This window comes from Bos indicus x Bos taurus, chromosome X (genome assembly GCF_003369695.1).
Source record: "Bos indicus x Bos taurus breed Angus x Brahman F1 hybrid chromosome X, Bos_hybrid_MaternalHap_v2.0, whole genome shotgun sequence".
NCBI lineage: Eukaryota > Metazoa > Chordata > Mammalia > Artiodactyla > Bovidae > Bos > Bos indicus x Bos taurus.
This window is the reverse complement of record NC_040105.1, coordinates 17,872,210-17,890,722: the sequence shown is the minus strand read 5'-3', so window position 1 is coordinate 17,890,722 and position 18,513 is coordinate 17,872,210. Positions and strand designations below refer to the sequence as shown.

Here is an 18,513-nt window from a genome sequence, read left to right as displayed (position 1 = left end):
CCACCTGACTCAGGCAGGGGGGTGCTGGGTTAGGAGTCCGTATGAGGGTCGGTGTGTGGCGATGCAGCCCTCTGGCTTCACTTCTCTTTCTGCGTCTCCATCCCACCACCTCCTACAAGCCGAACTCGCGCCTGGCCTGCCGTTCCCACGCTGCACTGAAGGGAAACAGCGTTTCTCTCCCTCCGTAGAATAAACCCCTTCTCCTTCCTAACAGCCCCCTCTGTGAAGCCTTCTGGGTTGCCGCGACACCCCAGGATTACCTGTCATCACCCTCAGCAGGTGTTCAGCCCCTCACCTGCCCACGGTCTCCCCTCCCCCAACCTGTCCTCCACCTCACGTTGCACCTTTGGGATCGGCTTTTTCCATCTCCTTTCCACGTGCCCCTCCACCTGGACGCCCCCTCAGACCCTTCCTCCCCTCCTCTGGTCTCGAGGAGTCTCGCGGCATTTCCCGGGGCGTTAGCGGAGCCGCCAAGGGTGGGGGGCAGCCTCGCAGAGCTGGGTCCCTCCCCAGCAGGCGGTGAGGGGGGCGCCGGAGCGCAGCAGTCACAGAGACGCCCCGGGCGCCAGCCCGGTCCCTCGAAGGCTCCGCCCCACTGGCCCCGCCCCTCCAGCCCCGCCCCCGCCCTGGCGGCCGCGCGTCCCCGGCAGGCGGAGCCGCAGGAGCGGCGGCGGCGGCGGCGGTGGTGAGGAGGAGGGGAGAGCGGGCTGCGCGGCCGCGACTGCTGGGCGCTGGGCTGGGTGGCGCTTTTTTTTTTTTTTTTTCGCAATTTCCACTAGCGGGGAGCAGGAAACCCGGCGCAGCCGGGCGCAGCGGGTCGCGATGCAGCAGCAGCAGGAGTCGCCCCGGGGCAGCAGCAGCAGCAGCAGCAGAGGCAGCAGCGGGCGGCTTTGAGCCGCCGCGGCCGCCGCTACAGAGGAAAAAGCCGACCCAGCCGCCCGACCCCCGCGCCCATATACCAGCGCCCCGAATCCCGCGCCCAGGTCCCGGCGCCTTGACCCCCGCGTCCGCCTCCGCTAACTTTCACGCTGCCTCGGCGGCCCGGCCCGGCTCGACGCCAATGGGTGAGTGGGGGGCGAACGGGTGCTCACCGCAGCCTGGGGCGGCGCGCCTGTCCCGGGACTGTGGAGCTGAGGAGGGCGCCCTAGGGGCAGGGCCCCGGCGAGTGACACCGGGGTGGGCACCCTGCCTGCCTCGCGCGCTCCTGTTCACTCCCACTCGCGCCCGCGTCCCTGCCGAGCCCGCCGGGCGCCCACTGGAACCCCGCGGGGGCCTGGGTGGAGGAGCGCGGGGGCCGGCCCGGGGCGGCTGGCGCGGAGGGATGCAGGGGGTGTGGTTGGCTTTTCGGGTGGGCGGGGAGAGTTTTGTCTTGGCCATTTTCTCGCCCCCAGCGCGCCTTCCTTGCGCTGAGGGCGGGGGTACAGGGAGCTGGTGGGCTCCGGCCCTGCGCGCCGCTTGCGGTTCCCGCCTGGCCCCGCTGCAGAGGCGGCGGGGGCCCGGGTGCCTTTGCCGGGGGCTGACGTGGTGGTGGGGGGTGGCGGGAAACGCCCCATTACCCGGGCTGGCGTGCAGTCCTAGGGTCTGTAGCGCCTTGACCCGCCTCCCTTGACGTCCCTCTTCCTCCCAGCCCTGACCCCCTCTCTGCCAGCCTGCCTCCCTCCAGTCTGGCAAGCTCTCTGCTTGGTGATGCTCAAAGGCCACTTCCCACACCCTCTAAGTCTGCAGGGTTGGGGAACTGGAAAGGGTGATATAGTCCTTGATTTACTGGTCAAAGATCAGTTCTAAGTAGCCAACAAACTGTTAGGTCCCCTGGGTCCCATCTGGTATAGACCCCAGAGTATTGAAGCCACGGTGCCCAGACGAACTGGCACTTTATTGGGCAATGGACTTGAGATTGCCAGGGCTGTTAAACGTTTGGGCCACCCAGGTAATATTCTTGGTGGTAGGCAGTCTGTTTTTCATGCCTCTGGCACATTACTTTGAGGTGTTTCTAGGCCAAGTATAGGAAGACTGTAGATTTTAATAAATCATAATGAAGTGAGACCTTTCTGGGTTCAGGTCATAGTATTTAGGTAGGTGAGTCAGACAGTGAATGGCCAGTAGTTAGTGGTGAAGACAGATGCACTGGAAAAGGAGAGGTTTAACCCGGGCAGTTGCTGAGAGTTCAAATCCCATTTGTGGTCATTTTCCAGAAATGGGTTTCCTTTTCCAGAAGTGATGACGATCTGATGGCTTCTCAACTTCAATGTCACTTTTTTCTTAGTGCCCTTCTCTGATCCCTGCACCACTCCTAGTTTAATTTAGTTCCTTTCTGTTACCCTTTCTCCTATAGCACTTTTAAAAAAATAGCACTATTACGTATTTATTTGAGTTTAACATTCTGTCCCCTACAGTAAGCTCCATGAACATGGGGACGTTGCTGTGTTGTGCTGTTTTGTTCAGCACTGTTTTCTTTGGTGCCTGGCACAGCGTAGTCCCTAAATAAATATTTAATGAATGAATGAATGAGGGGGTAGTGGAAGGCAAAACACTTAGCTTGGCACTCTTGTTTTGCTTTGGCACCTAATAAGATAATTTAGTTCGTTAACAAAGTATATACTTGAAACATCACCCATTACTTTCACAACAGATTGGTTTCTCCTGAGGTAACCCCAAATGCTATTTTGATCATCTGTCCTTTTGGGTGGGTCACCTAAAGGATTGCACACATACACACACAAAGATGTTTGATCCAAGCATCTTCTTTCATGGCTGGACTGTGTTTTCTGTATCTCAGTGGGAAGAGGACTGAGTTCTTTTTAAGAAACAGACCTGTAATTTATCTTTCAAGTCTGAACTATTTTCATTATCCAGAACCTCCTAAGAAAATAGAAAGTGCTTCTGCAGTTTATAGCCCTTTAAGGTTTAATCTTTTTTACTGTAATCATTACAAAAGGGAGAGGGGGCGCTGAAAGTGATTTTCAGTTATTTCAGGTGTTAATACTTAGCAGTGCTAAAAGTAAAATGGACACTGTCATTTAATTCATTAAAATGTTTAGAGTGAGATTTGAGATGCTGAAAGTACTTTGGGGGTAAATATCACATGCTGTTTTCTAAAGTTTTTTCAGCAGTGTATTTGTGATGAAGCAGAGTTATTTAACAATTGATGCTGTATGTCTTCTGACGGAGCCACCTAACAGTGTTGTTTCTGAAGCAGGTGTGTGTACACACAGGCACACCCCCCTTTCCAGTTCCCCATATCACTTTGGTTTTCAGAAGATTTGTCCAGTTTATTAATTTGATACACTTCCGTTCTTATCGAGTCTGATAATGATTTTTCCCATGATGGATAACACAATAAAGCTGTATTACGTAGTCTTTGATCTGAAAAACAACTGCAAAGCATCAAATCCCAAACCCTGAAATGAAGCCAGTTAGTTGTGAAATAGCCTCTTAAAAAGTGCACTCAGAATGTGCCATCTGAGTTTGCAGGAAGATGCCTTCAGTAAATGCAGGGAAAGGCTCTTGTAATTACAACTGCACAAATATTATTACAGCCCAAATCTGTGAGTCGTGGAGGATCTGCAAGCCCCATGAAGGATTTCTGTTTAAAGAATCCCAGAGTAACAACAAAGTGTGGACTGTCGTTAGTGTATTGTGTTAGTGTTGGTAGACTGCTTTACGGAGAAGGCAATGGCACCCCACTCCAGTACTCTTGCCTGGAAAATCCCGTGGACAGAGGAGCCTGGTGGGCTGCTGTCTATGGGGTCGCACAGAGTCGGACACCACCGAGCGACTTCACTTTCACTTTTCACTTTCATGCATTGGAGAAGGAAATGGCAACTCACTCCAGTGTTCTTGCCTGGAGTATCCCAGGGACGGGGGAGCCTGGTGGGCTGCCGTCTATGGGGTCACACGGAGTCGGACACGACTGAAGCGACTTAGCAGCAGCAGCAGCAGACTGCTTTATGTTAAATCAACTAAAGCTGAAATGAATACAATATGTTCAATAAATAGGCTCGAGTTAGAGATGGAAGGCTCCACTTCTTATCTATAATGACCTTTACTTTATCCTCTTCTAGCCATCACAGCTACCTCCTGGTTGCACAGATCTTGCTTGTTTCTTCTCTGACAGCTCTAGTTCTTACTGTGTTATTGATATTCTCTGGTCACCATTTGTATTTGTAATTGTTTTAAAGCCAGTTGCACACAGTGGTCAGTATTTGTCTATTTATCCATCTATCCCTCCGATATTTATTGACCTCCTGCTTTGTGCCCAGCATTGTGCTAGGAACAGACACACAGCACACAGACCTGCAAGCTTGGGTTTCTCATTCTAGTGGGAGAGGTAGGCTAGAGTCCAATACTTACAACAATATGTAATTATAAACCCTGGTAGGTCTTGTGAAAGGAGATTAGAGAGGTGGGATCTGAATTAGGTTGTGGAGGGTTAAGGACAGCATCTTTGAGGAGATTGAGTTGAAATCTGAAAGTTGGATAGGAACCATCACTGCCCTCCTCTCCCTCACCCCCCAGGACCACCTGCAGTGGAACAGCCCTGCGCTGTGGGCATGCCAGGGGTATCGCAGTGAGAGAGGTTTCCTCTGGATTAGGAGCTGTTAGGAAGCAGGAGTGAGTCCTGATTGGGTGCCTTAGTAACCTTACTTAGAAGCGGGGAAAACCAGAGTAAGGCTGGGATTGGTGAAGAAGCCAGAGTTGGTCCTAGAAGCCAGGACCCAGGGACATTGGGTGACTTTGGTGGTTTGGACAAGTTCCTGCTTCATCTGTGTTCTCACTTGATACTGAGTGGTCTTGTGAACTACGTGATGAGTGGGGGCGGAGAGTAGGACTTGGTGGTGGGGAGATAAGAGCCATCTAGGTATATTTGGGGGTGACTTCCTTAATATCAGCCCATCTAGGGGCTGTTGTTTAGCCTTTACAGAGTGAACAACTTGCACACTCCACCTGGAATCATTCCGGAGGGATAGAGTAAGCTGCTGAAAACCAAGAAGCAGCACAGCTGTTAATGGGAGAGATGGAATGCAGGAAAGTACTGGAATCCTTTCAATGTGAGAGGAGGAGGATCTCTCATACAGTGGTACTCAGAGTGTGGTCCCCCAGTCAGCAGCTTCAGCCTCCTGGGATCCTGTTTGAAATACCAGTTCTCTGGCCCTCACTGAGTCAGGAAGGCGAGAGCATTAATGCATTAATGAGCCCTCCAGGGGTTTTGATGCATGGTCAAGGTCAAGTGTAGAACCTCATTGCCTTGCAGATGAGAAGGCTGAGGTCCAGAGTACATGGGTTTGTGGGCACTCTGGTCATAAAATAATATGCCATTATAACTGATACAGGACCTCAGAGAAGGAGGAGAATGTGCTCCTAGTTTGGAACAAACCTCTCCTGGAGTTATGACTCAGTATTGAGAAATGAAATCATTCCCCTGCTTTTTCCAGCTTCTAAAGACAGCCTGCATTCCTTGGCTTGTGGCCGCATCACTCTCACCTCTGCTTCTGTCCTCATGTTTCCTCCTCTCTTTCTCTGACCCTCCTGCCTTCATTTTATAAGTACTGTTGTATTACACTGTGCCCACCTAGATAATTGAGGATACCCTACCCATCTCAAGATCCTTAACTTAATCACATCTGCCAAGCCCCTTTGCCATGGAAGGTAGCATACTCATGGGTTCTGGGGATTAGGATGTGGACCTCTTTGGTGGAGTATTATTCAGCCTACCACCCTTTTATTCCTCTTTTGAGGCCTGCTCCAAAGGTTGTTTTACAACACTTCATCTTGTGTTAAGTCTGTTCATCTCTAGCTGGGTGTCCCCAACTGCATCATCCTGGCTCATTGCCTGGCATAGGGTAAGTGCCATATGTTAGTGAACGAATGAATAAATGAATAACCCTCTCACCCAAGTGCAGCTACTACTTGAAATTCTCTGAGGCTATTGGCTGCCAGGAGTATGTGTGCAGTTCTATAAAATCCCTCAGGCACAGGGTGCTGACAAGGTCTATTTGCTGACAGTTCCCAGTGGCCTGCACAGCAGCGGGTGAAGAACAGTAATGCCGCATGTGTCACATGGCTTCAACAAAGAGCTACAAGTTTAAGATAGCAAGTTCTCTCTGGCAGTGGTTCTCAACCAGGGGCAATTCTGCCCCCAACCCGTGGGGGGACATTTGGCAGTGTCTGGGGGTGGCAGCTGGTGGGGGAAGCCAGCCTGCTGGCATCTGGTGGGCAGAGGCCAGAGATGCTGCTTCACCTCCTGCAGCGCACCACAGTCTCCTCCACACTTATTCGGCCCCAAGTGCTGGGGAGGCCAGCTCTGGGTGTTACACAGATGGTCAAACACTGTTCCCTTCCTTCATCCTAGCCGCTCTGGAACCTAAGATTTTCCTCTCTGGCCACAGCCTTTGTTTTATGAATGGACCAAGAAGTCGATGGAGAGCAGGACTTTGGCACTTCGTCACTGTTTTGTCCTTTGAGTGGAAAGTGTCTTCACACAGCTTACCCTGCTTCTATCCTTACCTGGATTGTGAAGTTGTTGAACTTCCCTCTCCCATGTGTGGCTCCTCTGATGTTTTGCCTTCCTGCTGGGATGTTCTTAGATGCCAGGTGACAGATAATGGTCCTGCTGCTGCCCACCTATTGGTGCCTGGTTCTGGAGTGCTGGTGGGGCCTTCGGCAGCCATCAACCACACCATCAGATGTGGAACTGAGGCTCCAAGAGGCAATGTGACCTGGGCCCCCAGGTGCAGAACCCAGCTCTCTTTCACTGAGAGAGAACCAGCCACCTGTATCGGTGCTCAGTAAATATCAGGCTACTGATCTCCCCTCCCCCCAGCCCTGTTGCCCCCACCAGCAATGTGAGGAGCTTTCTACAGCCTGTTTCCTTGAGAAGTTTTTTAAAAACAGCTTTATTGAGATATTATTCACATATCATATAGGTCACCCATCTAAAGCATGCAATTCAGTGTCTGTATATCATGTTATTTGTGAAATTATGGTGTAACATATTTAACAGAATTTGCCATTTTAACCATTTGTGAGTGCACAGCTTCGTGGCATGAAGTGCATTCACGGCGTTGTGCAACCAGTGCTGCTGTCTGTTTCGAAAACTCTTCATCACTCCTCCCTGTAAGTTTGTGACTGGAAGGTTAGAGTCCATGCCCCATCCCCTGGAGGGGTGTTCCTGGACCACGCAGCCGTTTCAGTGGAACACTTGGTAGAAGCCCAAGGATCCCAGCTAAGATTCCAAAGAAATACAGGAAAAGAGAAAGTACGGTTTTGTTGTTTTTTATAATGGTTTTTGCTGATATTTTCTTTGGGGGGTGGGGTACTTCAGTTTTGCTTTGTCCCTCCAGGCAGCTCCCTTGGATCCATCTCTTTCATCCTGTGGGAGAATTGCGACTTACCTTCTGTATCCTGAAGCACTTGTGAGTCAGTGGCTTGGGCAACTTCCTTTGCAATTACTGGGGTCCATTAAGAGTATTTCAGTCATGGGAGAATACACTGTGGTGCCAGACTGGTCTCTGGAATCCACACGTGGGGGTTTGATGGAATGCCACATTTCTTTGCTTATGTCCCTTCAGCTGGCAAAGGTACACTGGCAACTGGTTGGTGATAAGCGCTTGTTTTTCAACTCGATCATTATTTTATGGATAAATACCTTACAGGCAGTCCTGTAGTTCACATTAGGGGGCACTTAAGCAAAGCAAAATGCAGCTTATGGGCCTTACCTCACTGGTAAACTATGCTTATAGTTAGGCTCAGGAGGAAAAAACACTGATAACAAAAAAATCCTGGGATATTTGTCCTCCCTGAGCAGTATTCACTTGGCAAGAAAATCTCTGTAAAGGCCTTCGCTTATTTCCTTACAGGGGCCAGGGAAGTGGTGGGGCCACTGCAGGAGGCTGGTCTGTGCCTAGACGCAGGGGATAGAGAGCAAGATGAGTGCTGTTCAGTTCATACTGCTGTTTCTTCCTCAGTGTCTTGGATGAAAGACTATAAATATTTCAGTGCTGATTAATTACTCATTTTGCATAACAAATCTAAGCCCTTAAGCACCCAAGTGTAGCATATATAGACAGTTGAAAATACTGGGTCTTTAAACTTCCACTTCTTAACAGTTAGTGCTCAAACATCAGCCCTGGTGTTTTTGCTGGATTTTTCTGGACTCCTCTAGACTTAGAAAACTTGGGGCCCAGTTCTAGGTCTGGTCCTCTGGGGCTGCACCAGTTTTATCCATCGCATACCCACTCCCCGGGTGAAAAGTCTTTAATTAGCTTAGTGTCCTCTCTAATTATTCCAGCTAGTTCTCCTTTTTGTGCCTGGGGCTAGAAGGAGGTGCTTGAACCTTGTTTTGGGTGAGCGCTGGGAAGGTCTGCTCTGGCTTGCTTTCCCCACCCCATAGCCAGCCTCTCTGTGGATCTGCATCTTCTGTGGCAGGCCCTTCTGGATGCTGCCTTCTTCTGCTTGGGTAGTTTACGTGCTCGCCCAGTTAAATCCCAATTCCGGGTTCCCATAGGGTGACTCTGAGTCCCCTGGAGTTGGTGTCACCCTGGAGACACACGAGTGCGTGGTGTGTGCCCACATCTGTGAGGGGAGGGAGTGCCTGGTTCCAGTCCCGTGTGAGTTCTTAAGGAGGGCCTCCTTGGTGCCAGGTGAATGCTGGGTGCTGGGACAGTCCTGACTGGGGTGTAGCCCTGCCCCTGGGATGGGGTGCCTGGGGGCCACTCTTGGGGCAGGTACTATAAATGCAGATGCGCGAAGGTGCCCCATTGCCCACACTTCCTGGCTGTCTTGACCAAGGGATGATGGGTGTGAGGTGTGGTGCTAGAGCTGTCAAAGATGAGCCCGCCCCCCCCCCCACCCCCCTGAGGGACAGCTCCTGGCTTTGCTGGGCACCGTTATGCTTCTGAATGAGTCACGGCTATTTTTACCTTTTGAGACCCAGAGTTGTCTAACTGAACTTGGTTTCTCCTTTTGAGTTGGCACCACTTAAAAAGCGTGGATGTGACTGGGGGCACTTGGAGGGGTTGATGATAGCGCGCCGTGGGGGCAGGGTGCAGTTGTGACATTGTCTGGGTGTTTTAGGGAACCTGTGGGTTTTTAAATGGAGGAAGAAATGAAGACATTGTGAAAAGCAGCCACCGCCTGGCCGGAGGAGTTAACCGCCGGAGCCAAGTGATGTCGGGGAAGGGGCAGGGGACTGTGGCTGCTGTGTGCTTGGGCTCCCTCTCTCCACCCTCCCACCCTTTCTCTTCTCTTCCTCTCCTCTCTTGCTCTCCCCCTCACTGGGTCGCCTTTCCTTCTCTCCCCCAGCCCTCCCCACACCTTCTCTGTACCCCACTCTCATCTCTCCCCAGCCTTTCTCTTCCCTCGGCCCTCTCTCTCCCCTCACTGCCCACCCACCCATTCGAGACCCACCTCCTGCTCATTCCCCATTTCCCTTCAGGCCTCTTTTGTTGCCCCCTCCACTTCTTTCCTTCTCTCTTCCCCACAGCCTCCCCCACTCTGCCCCCCCACCTCGTCTCTCCCATCCCTGTCCCATTCTCCTCCAGGTCCCTCTGTCCACACCTTCTCTCCTCCTAAGGGGACCTCCCCTTACCCTCTGTTTGTGCTTCCCCTTCTTACCCCGCTTCCTTCCTCCTTCTGCTCCCTTTCTTCCCACTCTTCGTCCTCCCCGTCCCCTAACTCTCCCCCAACTTTCTCCCCTTCAAACCCTCTCTTCTCTCCCCTCCCCCCGTTCTCTCCCGCCACTCTGTGGTCTCCTCCCCCCTAGGCCCACATTTTCTCCCGCAAGCCCCTTTCTCTCCTGAAATCTGGCATGTCTCACAGCCCTCCCAGTTCTTCCCATAAACCTTCCCCATAGGGTACTGCCCCTGCCTCAGCATCTTCAGCTGAGAGCAACACCTCCTTCGTGGATGAAGCCATTGTGTATTAGTGTCCTCTAAGGTCAAGATGGCCACGTGAGGATGTGTAGAAATGGCTCCCGCTCCACCGCAGACACTGGGCAACCGGTTCGCTGCCAGTGAGGACAGTCGTCTTAAAGGATAACCTCTTCTCCAACAGTGGTGCAGGGGGCTCCATCCCTGACTGAGGGGAGAGGCAGATTCTAGGATGGATATGTCTTCTTCTAGTTCCAGCATTCTGTAACCCTGAAAAGTTTTTTTGTTATAAATAGTAACTCTATAATAGAGTTCAGAAAATAGGAAGCAGGACAATTTAAATTGAGTGCTCATACAGTACTCCAATACAAGCACTTTCATTGTATCTTTGTGTGTGTCTTTTTAGGGGCTTCCCTAGTGGCTCAGTGGTAAAGCATCCATCTGCCAATGCGGGAGATGTGACTTTGATCCCTAGGTCCGGAAGATGCCCTGGAGAGGGAAATGGCAACCCACTCCAGTATTCTTGCTTGAGAAATCCTGTCAACAGAGGAGCCTGGTGGGCTACAGTCCATGGGGTTGCAAAGAGTCAGACACAACTTAGCTACTAAACAACACCAACATATATATCTTTAGACTTTTTACTATATACTTGTAGATAATATTAATATATGTAGTATATATAATTGTACATCCTGTTTTTTTTTTTCTATGCCATAATCATCTCCAAAGCTGGTGTTTGTAGTAGCTGAATATGTGAGTTCCTGAATCCTAGCTTATGGAACCATTTCCCTACCATTTGAGCATTAGGTTGCTTCCATAATCTTGATATTATAAATAAAGATGGGATGGACACCGTTTTCCTTTTTATCATTTAAGGAAACCAGATTGCAGGCAGGGTGACATTCCACATCGGTTCTTTGTTTCCATAGCCTCCATGTGACTGGAATGGCCCATGCTGATGATAATGACGATACGTCCATGAGGGTCAATTACTGCGTGCGCACTGGCAAGGTGCGTGCCATCCCTGTGTTTGCTTTCAATTTTAGTTCAAGAAACTGCTCACATGGCTTGTCATCCCTTCTGTGCCATATGTGCTGTGTGTGTCTGTAAGTGACACAGGGACGGGGAGAGAGGGAGATGTCTCTGAAGGAGACTGCCGGTGGGACTTTGCTGTTCCACAGTGTGTACCTGTTGCACTGTGCCATTTGGAGACGATGAATCCTGGTTCAGTGCTCAGGCATGAGAGAACGGGATATACACAGGGAAAGGTAAAACCCTCGGAGACTTGCTTCCTTCTCTACTGTCTCTTTCTTTCCATCCTTCCTCTTGCCCTCCTTCCACTTTACGCCCTGACTGACTTTTTAAAGGGTTTTAGTGTCCCAGAACTGCAGGGGAAATGGTGTTCTGAAGGTGCTGGGTCATCAATGGGCCTTCTCTTTTGGCTGGGCTGTGGGTCCAGGTCTCATGCTGACAAGGGAAAGGTTGTGACTGTAACCTGCTGTGACTTCCTAGCTTAGCTTTATGTCATTGTCATATGCTGTCTTGAAAAAACTGGACTTTTAGCTTCAAAGGACATCAGATAAGAGTGGCTAGAACCCCAGGATCCAGGCTGGATGAACCATCTTGAACTCTGCCTTCTTGACGCATCAGTATGAGTGAATGGACAGCACTGTGTAAAGCATTTGTTCCCCAGCCACCCAAGTGCACGTCAGATGCTAGCTCGTGGGCTAGCCAAAAAGAAGCTGAACATTTATGATGCCTTTTCAAGGCCAAGTGTCCAGTGTCTGTGAAAGTTCTAAACTTCATGATAGTGTATTAGGAAGCCTTGATCACTAATGGGTACCAAATCCTTTTTCACTTTGTTTCATTTTTAAGTTATGAACATAACCAGACTGTACTGCAGGACAGACAAGACAGTTGATTCATTACTGCCATTTATATTGGAATTTGATTAGGTTCTACAAGTCTTTATTTAGTACCTTTTAGGTGTGAGAGCTGATATAACCAGAGGGACACGGATGTCTAAAGTTTCCCTCAATGACACATTTTGGTTAATTCTCATTTCCCTAATTACTTGGGAGATTGTGATGTGATCATTTCACGAACCACACAATGAAATAAGCAGTTAAACTGGACAGTGTTAGTTTGAACAAGTTTTGTTTCTCCCCAAAGAAGGAAAGGTGTCCATATGAGGAACACACATCAAGTTAGAAGACAACTCTCTGAGATAACAGTTGTTAGTTGGTCTCTGAAACTCCCTCCTTGCTGGAGGCTTAGAGAAACCAAATAGAACAGGGTTTCTCAGATGAGTAAGGCTGGAGTTCCTTTCAGGGAGGTATTTCAAGACTCCCTCTTTGCCTTGAACTTTAAAAAATGTTTATTTATTTATTTGGAGTAAAATATACATGACAGAAAATTTACCATCAATTTTTTTTTTTTTTATCGTGGTGACATACACGGAATGTGAAACGTACCATCCTAACTGCTTCTAAGTGGACAGTTCAGTGGCATAAAGTACATTTACCTTGTTGTACAAGTGTCACCACCAGCCATCCATAGAACGCTTTCTATCTTATAAAACAGAGACTCCACACCCCTTCAACAGCCACCCCCATTTCCTGCTCCCCAGCCCCTGGCAACCAGTGTTCTCCTTTCTGTCTCTGTTTGCTTGACTACTCCAGGGACCTCATTTAAATGGAATCGTACAGCGTTTGTGCTTTTGTATCTGGCTGATTTCAGCTAGTGTGGTGTCTTCAGGGTTCACTCATGTTATAGCATGTGTCAGAATTTCATTCTTTTTTAATTGCCTAAAACTTTGTAATAATGATGCGGCTTGAAAAATAGGCACTTAACTAGATATATGCTCCTTTTGCTTTTAGCTCATTTGGAAATATAAACCTGCAGTATCAACCTGAAGCTCATTTGGAAGTATAAACTGATTCACAAATGAAGGATGAATTAACCCAATAAAGCTCAATCAACACTAATAGGAGACACAATGACATGTTTCAGAGATGCCATTGTTGCTCGCAAGGCGGCTGGGTGCACACACTTGATGTGGGGTGCAATCTTTTGACTTTACTTGGTCATCTCATCTCTTCCCTCTTCAAACCAATGTGAGAATCCTTCCTTCACACAGTGCTCTCTGAGGCCTTTTCACGGCATGCTGTGCATGAGAACCGATTCTGAAAGTTGAGAGGGTATTTGATCCACATAGACCACGTGTGGGTGTGGACAGTGTCAAGCATTGGTAGAAAATAAGTCCTCATAAGCCCACCCCTCAATGTGCACTGTGGCTCCGTCCTGTCCCCCTGCCTTCTTGAGAGGAGATGAACATCAGGAGCCTTTTAAAAAATCATATTTCCCTTCTTTTTAAGAACTAGTTTGATCATTTCCATATGTATCTCCTAAAAACATTTTGTCTGGTTTTGCTTGGTTTTAATTTTATGTAACCAGCATGCAAACCACACAGAGACTTGTGACTGGCTGTTTCTCGTTTTGTACTTCATCTCTTTTCCCTGTCTGATCTTCCATTGTTTGAATGTGCCATTGTGGCTTTTTTGTTTCACTTGTGATGGACTTTTGCATTGCTTCCAGTTTTTGCTACTGTGAATGCGTGTCCTGTCACCATTCTGATCATTGTCTCCAGGTGCCCGTGTGAAATACGTCCTTGAAAGGTGTATGACGAGGAGTGATTTTGCTGGCTTGCAAGTTGGTGGATTTCCAAAGTGGTTGTACCAGCATGTTCCCAACAAAGGACTGAACAAACTAATAATGAAGGAGAGAACACCGTATTCATTGAAGAGAGGATGTGAGCTTTAGAAGAGAATGCCTAATTGGTTTTCACAATGTGTGTTCCCAGAGTATAAACATTTCTGCAGCTCCCATGTTGCTCAACATTTGGCCACCTCTGTGTCTATCATCACATCTCCTTCTCTATCTCTTGAGCCTCCCTCTTCCATCCTTTAAAGACCCTTGTGATGATGCTGGTCTCCTCCAGATCATCCAGGATAATCCCCTCATCTCAAGATCCCCTCATCTCAAGCTTAATCACATCTGCACAGTCCCTTTTGCTAGGTTAGATCACATACTCACAGGTTCTGGGAATTGGGGAGGGCATTATGATGTCTACCATGGACGGAGGGAAGGGCTCCATTTCTAAAGGAGGAAAGGGATGCTTGGAGATGATAGTCTCTACTGTATCATATGACTGCATTTTTTCCCATTTCGTGCCCATGGATATTTAAAAGTATTAAATTGTCAGAGCTGGTGAACTTGCTGAAGATGGGACTTTGTTTTCTTGTACTTTGTGGTTCTGGGGGTTTGCATATCTAAATAATCACAAAAGAAAACTTTTTGAGGTCCACGTCTTCTCTCACGAGTGAGCGTCCTCCGTCCATCTTCTGTCGGCCGCGTTCCTTTCCCGAAGGCCACTTCCCTGTTGTTATGCTTGTAGTTTCCTCAGAAAAGCTAACAGCACCACTAGCATCACTAGGATTAAATGCGTGGTGAATGTTTTTATTGGCACAGAGTAGAGGCTCAGATGAGTTACAAATAGACAACAATAAAAGGCCACGCTGGCACACTGCCACAGCCCGCTTGTGTGTGAAGACCCCCTCATCATATATTTTGTGCCCACAGTAGGTGCACTGATCAAATACCTTCCTGGTATCTTTTGCCCCTCACAGATTTTTTGGGCATGTGCTACAAACTGAATGTTGAATGTTTTTGTTACTACAAAATTTGTATGTTGAAACCCTTGATCCCAAATGTGATGGAATTTGGTGGCGGGGCTTTTGGAAGGTTATTAGATCATGGGAGTGGAACCTTCATGGGAAGGCAATGGCACCCCACTCCAGTACTCTTGCCTGGAAAATCCCATGGACGGAGGAGCCTGGTAGGCTGCAGTCCATGAGGTTGCTAAGAGTCGGACACGACTGAGCGACTTCACTTTGACTTTTCACTTTCATGCATTGGAGAAGGAAATGGCAACCCACTCCAGTATTCTTGCCTGGAGAATCCCAGGGACGGGGGAGCCTGGTGGGCTGCCGTCTATGGGGTCGCACAGAGTCGGACATGACTGAAGCGACTTAGCAGCAGCAGTAGCAAGAAGAGAGAGAGAGCTTGCTTCCTCTCTCTGTCCCCAACCCCACTCCACCATATGAGGAAACCAGGAAGAGGCTTCTCACCAGAACCTGACATGCTGGCACCGTAATCTTGAACTGTAGCCCTCCAGAACCTTCGGGAATACATGTTTGTTTAAGTAACTTAGTTTATGGTATTCTTCTTCTAGCACCCCAGACTAAGACAGCATCGAGAGGAGGAGGGACCATGAGAACTATGGTGGGATCTATTTACCAGTCCTTGAGTCTGTCTCTCTGGTGGAAAACTGCAAATATTTATATCAGTGTTAAGAGATACACAGACATTTTGGAAAATAACCCAGTTTGAATCATCTGAAATGATAAAATTTATCTTCTGTCAGAATGTGGAAATAACATAAATCAATACTTATCTCTCCAGTGAATTCAGAGCATCTTAAAATGGAGCACTGGACTCAGTCGTGTGGACCAAAAGCAGGGGCTGAGAACACTGGGCTAATGAGTAATGAAGGGAAGGATCCTTGCTGTGGGGGGTGTCCTGGAAATTCAGTGTAGAAAATAATCTCAGGATCTTTGGAGCTGTGAGAGTCATACCAGCTGTCTCAAAGTGCCCTGAGGTGTTTTACAAATCTGGAACCACTCATGTCATGTTTGAGACTCAGATTGAGTTTTCTCATGACATTTTAGATCCCCAGCTGCTCTGAAATGCTGGGTCTTGGGGAAACCTTGGGCTGCTGTTCTTGTTTTGCTGCAGTCGTGGTACGTCTGTTCAGATGGGCCAGCATGGGGGTTCAGTTTGTCGTGTTCCCTACCATGCCCTGTTGCCTCCCAGACACAAGCGGGACTGACAGTCTGTTGCTAATCAGGCTTGTGTCTTTGTTCTCATGCTCTTGGGTAGCCTGTCTCCACCCCAGGAGACCACTGAGTGGGCCTTCAAACACCCCCAACCTCAAGAGTTTGAATTCTCTCCTGAAATTACAACCAGATTGTCTCTGCTTGATGGGGCAGAAGTACTTTTACAGACAAAGTTGCTAAAACTTTGCAGGTCACCAGTTCCTCTAGATGGAACTGCTCTTTAATGATGGACTCCAGGTCACTCTCCTTTGGATGTCCCAGTTACACCCCGCAGGATTGATATGTTGGTTTTCATCTGATAACCTTGGGCCCATCGTGTGTTTGCCTGGCCCTCGAGTGAGAAATCCAATAGTTTCCAATATCCCAGGCTCTCCCGACTCATCTGAGATTTCATTTGAGCACCTAACACCACCAGCGTCTGCTGCACTTTCTTTAGACCATTGTTGACCTTGGCTGCTGACACGTGTGTGTTGGCTCTTGACTGGATGTACCGTGGGAGTCGCTGTTTTAAAATCAGTGGTCCTGTCAAGAGCACCAGGTGGTGGAACTTCCGTAGCAGGAAAAGATATTTAAAGGTGCAGCATGACTGGAGAGTTCTGAGTCAACCCTTTTAAGGGTGGGATATAGAGAAGTAAAACCAGGGCCAGTGTGGGGAGTGCTGTGGAAAAGCGAATGTCCTTGCTCCTTGACAAGGTGGGTGAGTGGGGTGCGGGGGGAGGGGCAAGGGGAAGGGTAGGGCCTCGTCTGATTTCTGTGTTAGCTCAGGTCCCTGTCTAAAAGTTTTAGGAATCTTCTTTGTTTTCTCTCCTGCCATCAAGTGCTTCCTTCTGATAATGGGAGGGGAGTTGCTAAGTCGATAATATGTCAAATTTCTGTGCACCAACTTTGCTATGTGAGGTAGGGAAGACTTTGTGTGGTGCTGACTGAGGAGCCTGCCAGTCTCATGGCCCCATGAGACTCAGTCTGCTGGCTCCCACAGCACCATTGTGGGCACCTTCCTATCGCCGCCCTGCCTCCTTGGTCTCTGCTAGGTCTTTGTCTGGTCTCTTCTGTCTGTATTGTCCCAGGCATGGTCCTGGGGAATCTTGGCTCTCAGCCTGGAGCTGATGAGTTCTTGCTTAGGAGGTGAAAGGGAAGAGCACGCTGGGCTGGACTAATCCACGCATGTGCCAGTCAGGAGATCACTTCCCTGGGTTTATAGTTATGAACGGGAAGAAGCTGCCAGTTGGGCATGAGTAATTTATTTTTGAGGAGAGATCATGAGACATCTTATTTATCTTTGCTTTACTTGATCTGCTGGAAAACACAAGGACATCCGATTTGTTGTAGCTAGACATCACCCTCCTTCCCCTTCCTCCCTCCTCCCCACCCCTGACTCGAATGTGAATGCTTCTGGATGCACAGGAGAAGGGTCACCATTTGAGGAGAGGGCACTGGGCATGTGCTGGCTCAGGAGGCCCCACCAGGGACCACAGGGACCCCATAAATCTTGCTCCGTGGACTGTCATTCCTTTAGTGCCAAGTTGAAGACCATGGCTGTCTCCTCCATGCTGGTATCCCTGCACCTGGCTGTTGTCTCAGCCAGAATGAGCAGTAAAAGAAAAATATATCTGTCAAATGACTATAAACAAGTGATGATGTATGACTCTCAGGCCAGAGTCTCGTTTCCCCAAACTGGGCCGGAAATTGATCTTTAACGGCATCGCTTATTCCTGTCTCCTCCGCACATTGCATGTGATCAAGTGCCAGGGAGAGAGTCAGTGCTGCTTAAGAGTCTTCTCTGCCATTGGCCTATTGTTTTGTAAGGTGTATTCATGTTTTTGAAAGCATTTCTCTTTTGAAAGACCTCAAAAAATGGATAATGATGATCTGTGACGTGGTCTCCGTAGAATCTAGCCAGCATGACAGCCCTTGGGCCCAGACCCCTTCAACTGCACACACAGCATGCATCTTCCTGGGGTTCTAGATCAGCCATTAGTAGACACTTGTGTCACAATGAACTTGTCAAGAGAAGACCAGTGGTGGCTCCTGGTGCGGGGCGTGCTCTGTCCTTGGGGCAGCTAGCAGGCTGGCTTGCTCTACTGCTCCTCCGAGGTTCCTTGCCCTGGGTCCACCCCAGCAATTTTCTCCTTGATCTTTCTCAGTTGTGGTCTGCATTCAGGCTTGCCACACTTCCGTCCGGGGACATAATGAAGTGCGTGCAGGTGCCCTGGGCTGTGCAGAGTGGAGCTGCGATAAGGGAGCCTGCAGGCGCATTTCTGCAGGGCTCTCATCCTGCATTTTAGGGAAGTGTCACTGGTCCCCTGTACGCCCTGAGCCACACAGTGTTTTTCTTCTCTTTTCGTCTTGCTGGACTTTATTGTTAGCCCGACCCCAGTCTCTGACTTTTTGCTTCTGGATGCTTTTCTTCCTCCCTAGGGAGTAATTGCTTAGAAAATGCCCTCTTGTCAAAAACATAATATCTCCAATATCATAAATTGGTGGTGAAAACTCCCCTCTCACTTGGCTTGATAGTTTCACCATGGCTAGTGGAGAAGAGATGGCAGCATGATTTCCAGTCCCTGTGGAAGCCGAAGGGGTCAAGCGTGAGAACACTCATTGGGGGCCCAACCCACTTTCCTCAGGCACTTTAATCTTTTAATGCGTTCATGCTTTGGAGAATTATAGGGGCCATATGCAGCTTCCCAGGT

The 18,513-nt window shown here is 49.0% G+C and overlaps 1 protein-coding gene across 6 annotated transcripts in view; it reads left to right on the top strand.

The window, feature by feature from the left end:
• The first annotated feature begins 648 nt into the window (after positions 1-648).
• SH3KBP1 (SH3 domain containing kinase binding protein 1) overlaps positions 649-18,513 on the top strand; it is a 333,390-nt gene continuing 315,525 nt past the window's right edge. For 2 of the 6 annotated variants that reach the window (XM_027533399.1, XM_027533392.1), the window contains exon 1: positions 725-1,064. In XM_027533399.1, coding sequence (XP_027389200.1) covers positions 1,061-1,064 — 4 coding nt within the window. In that variant the 5' untranslated portion in view covers positions 725-1,060. Of the gene's footprint in view, positions 1,065-18,513 lie in introns of all 6 variants that reach the window. The other 4 variants (XM_027533395.1, XM_027533394.1, XM_027533396.1 and 1 more) reach the window with 4 other exon arrangements.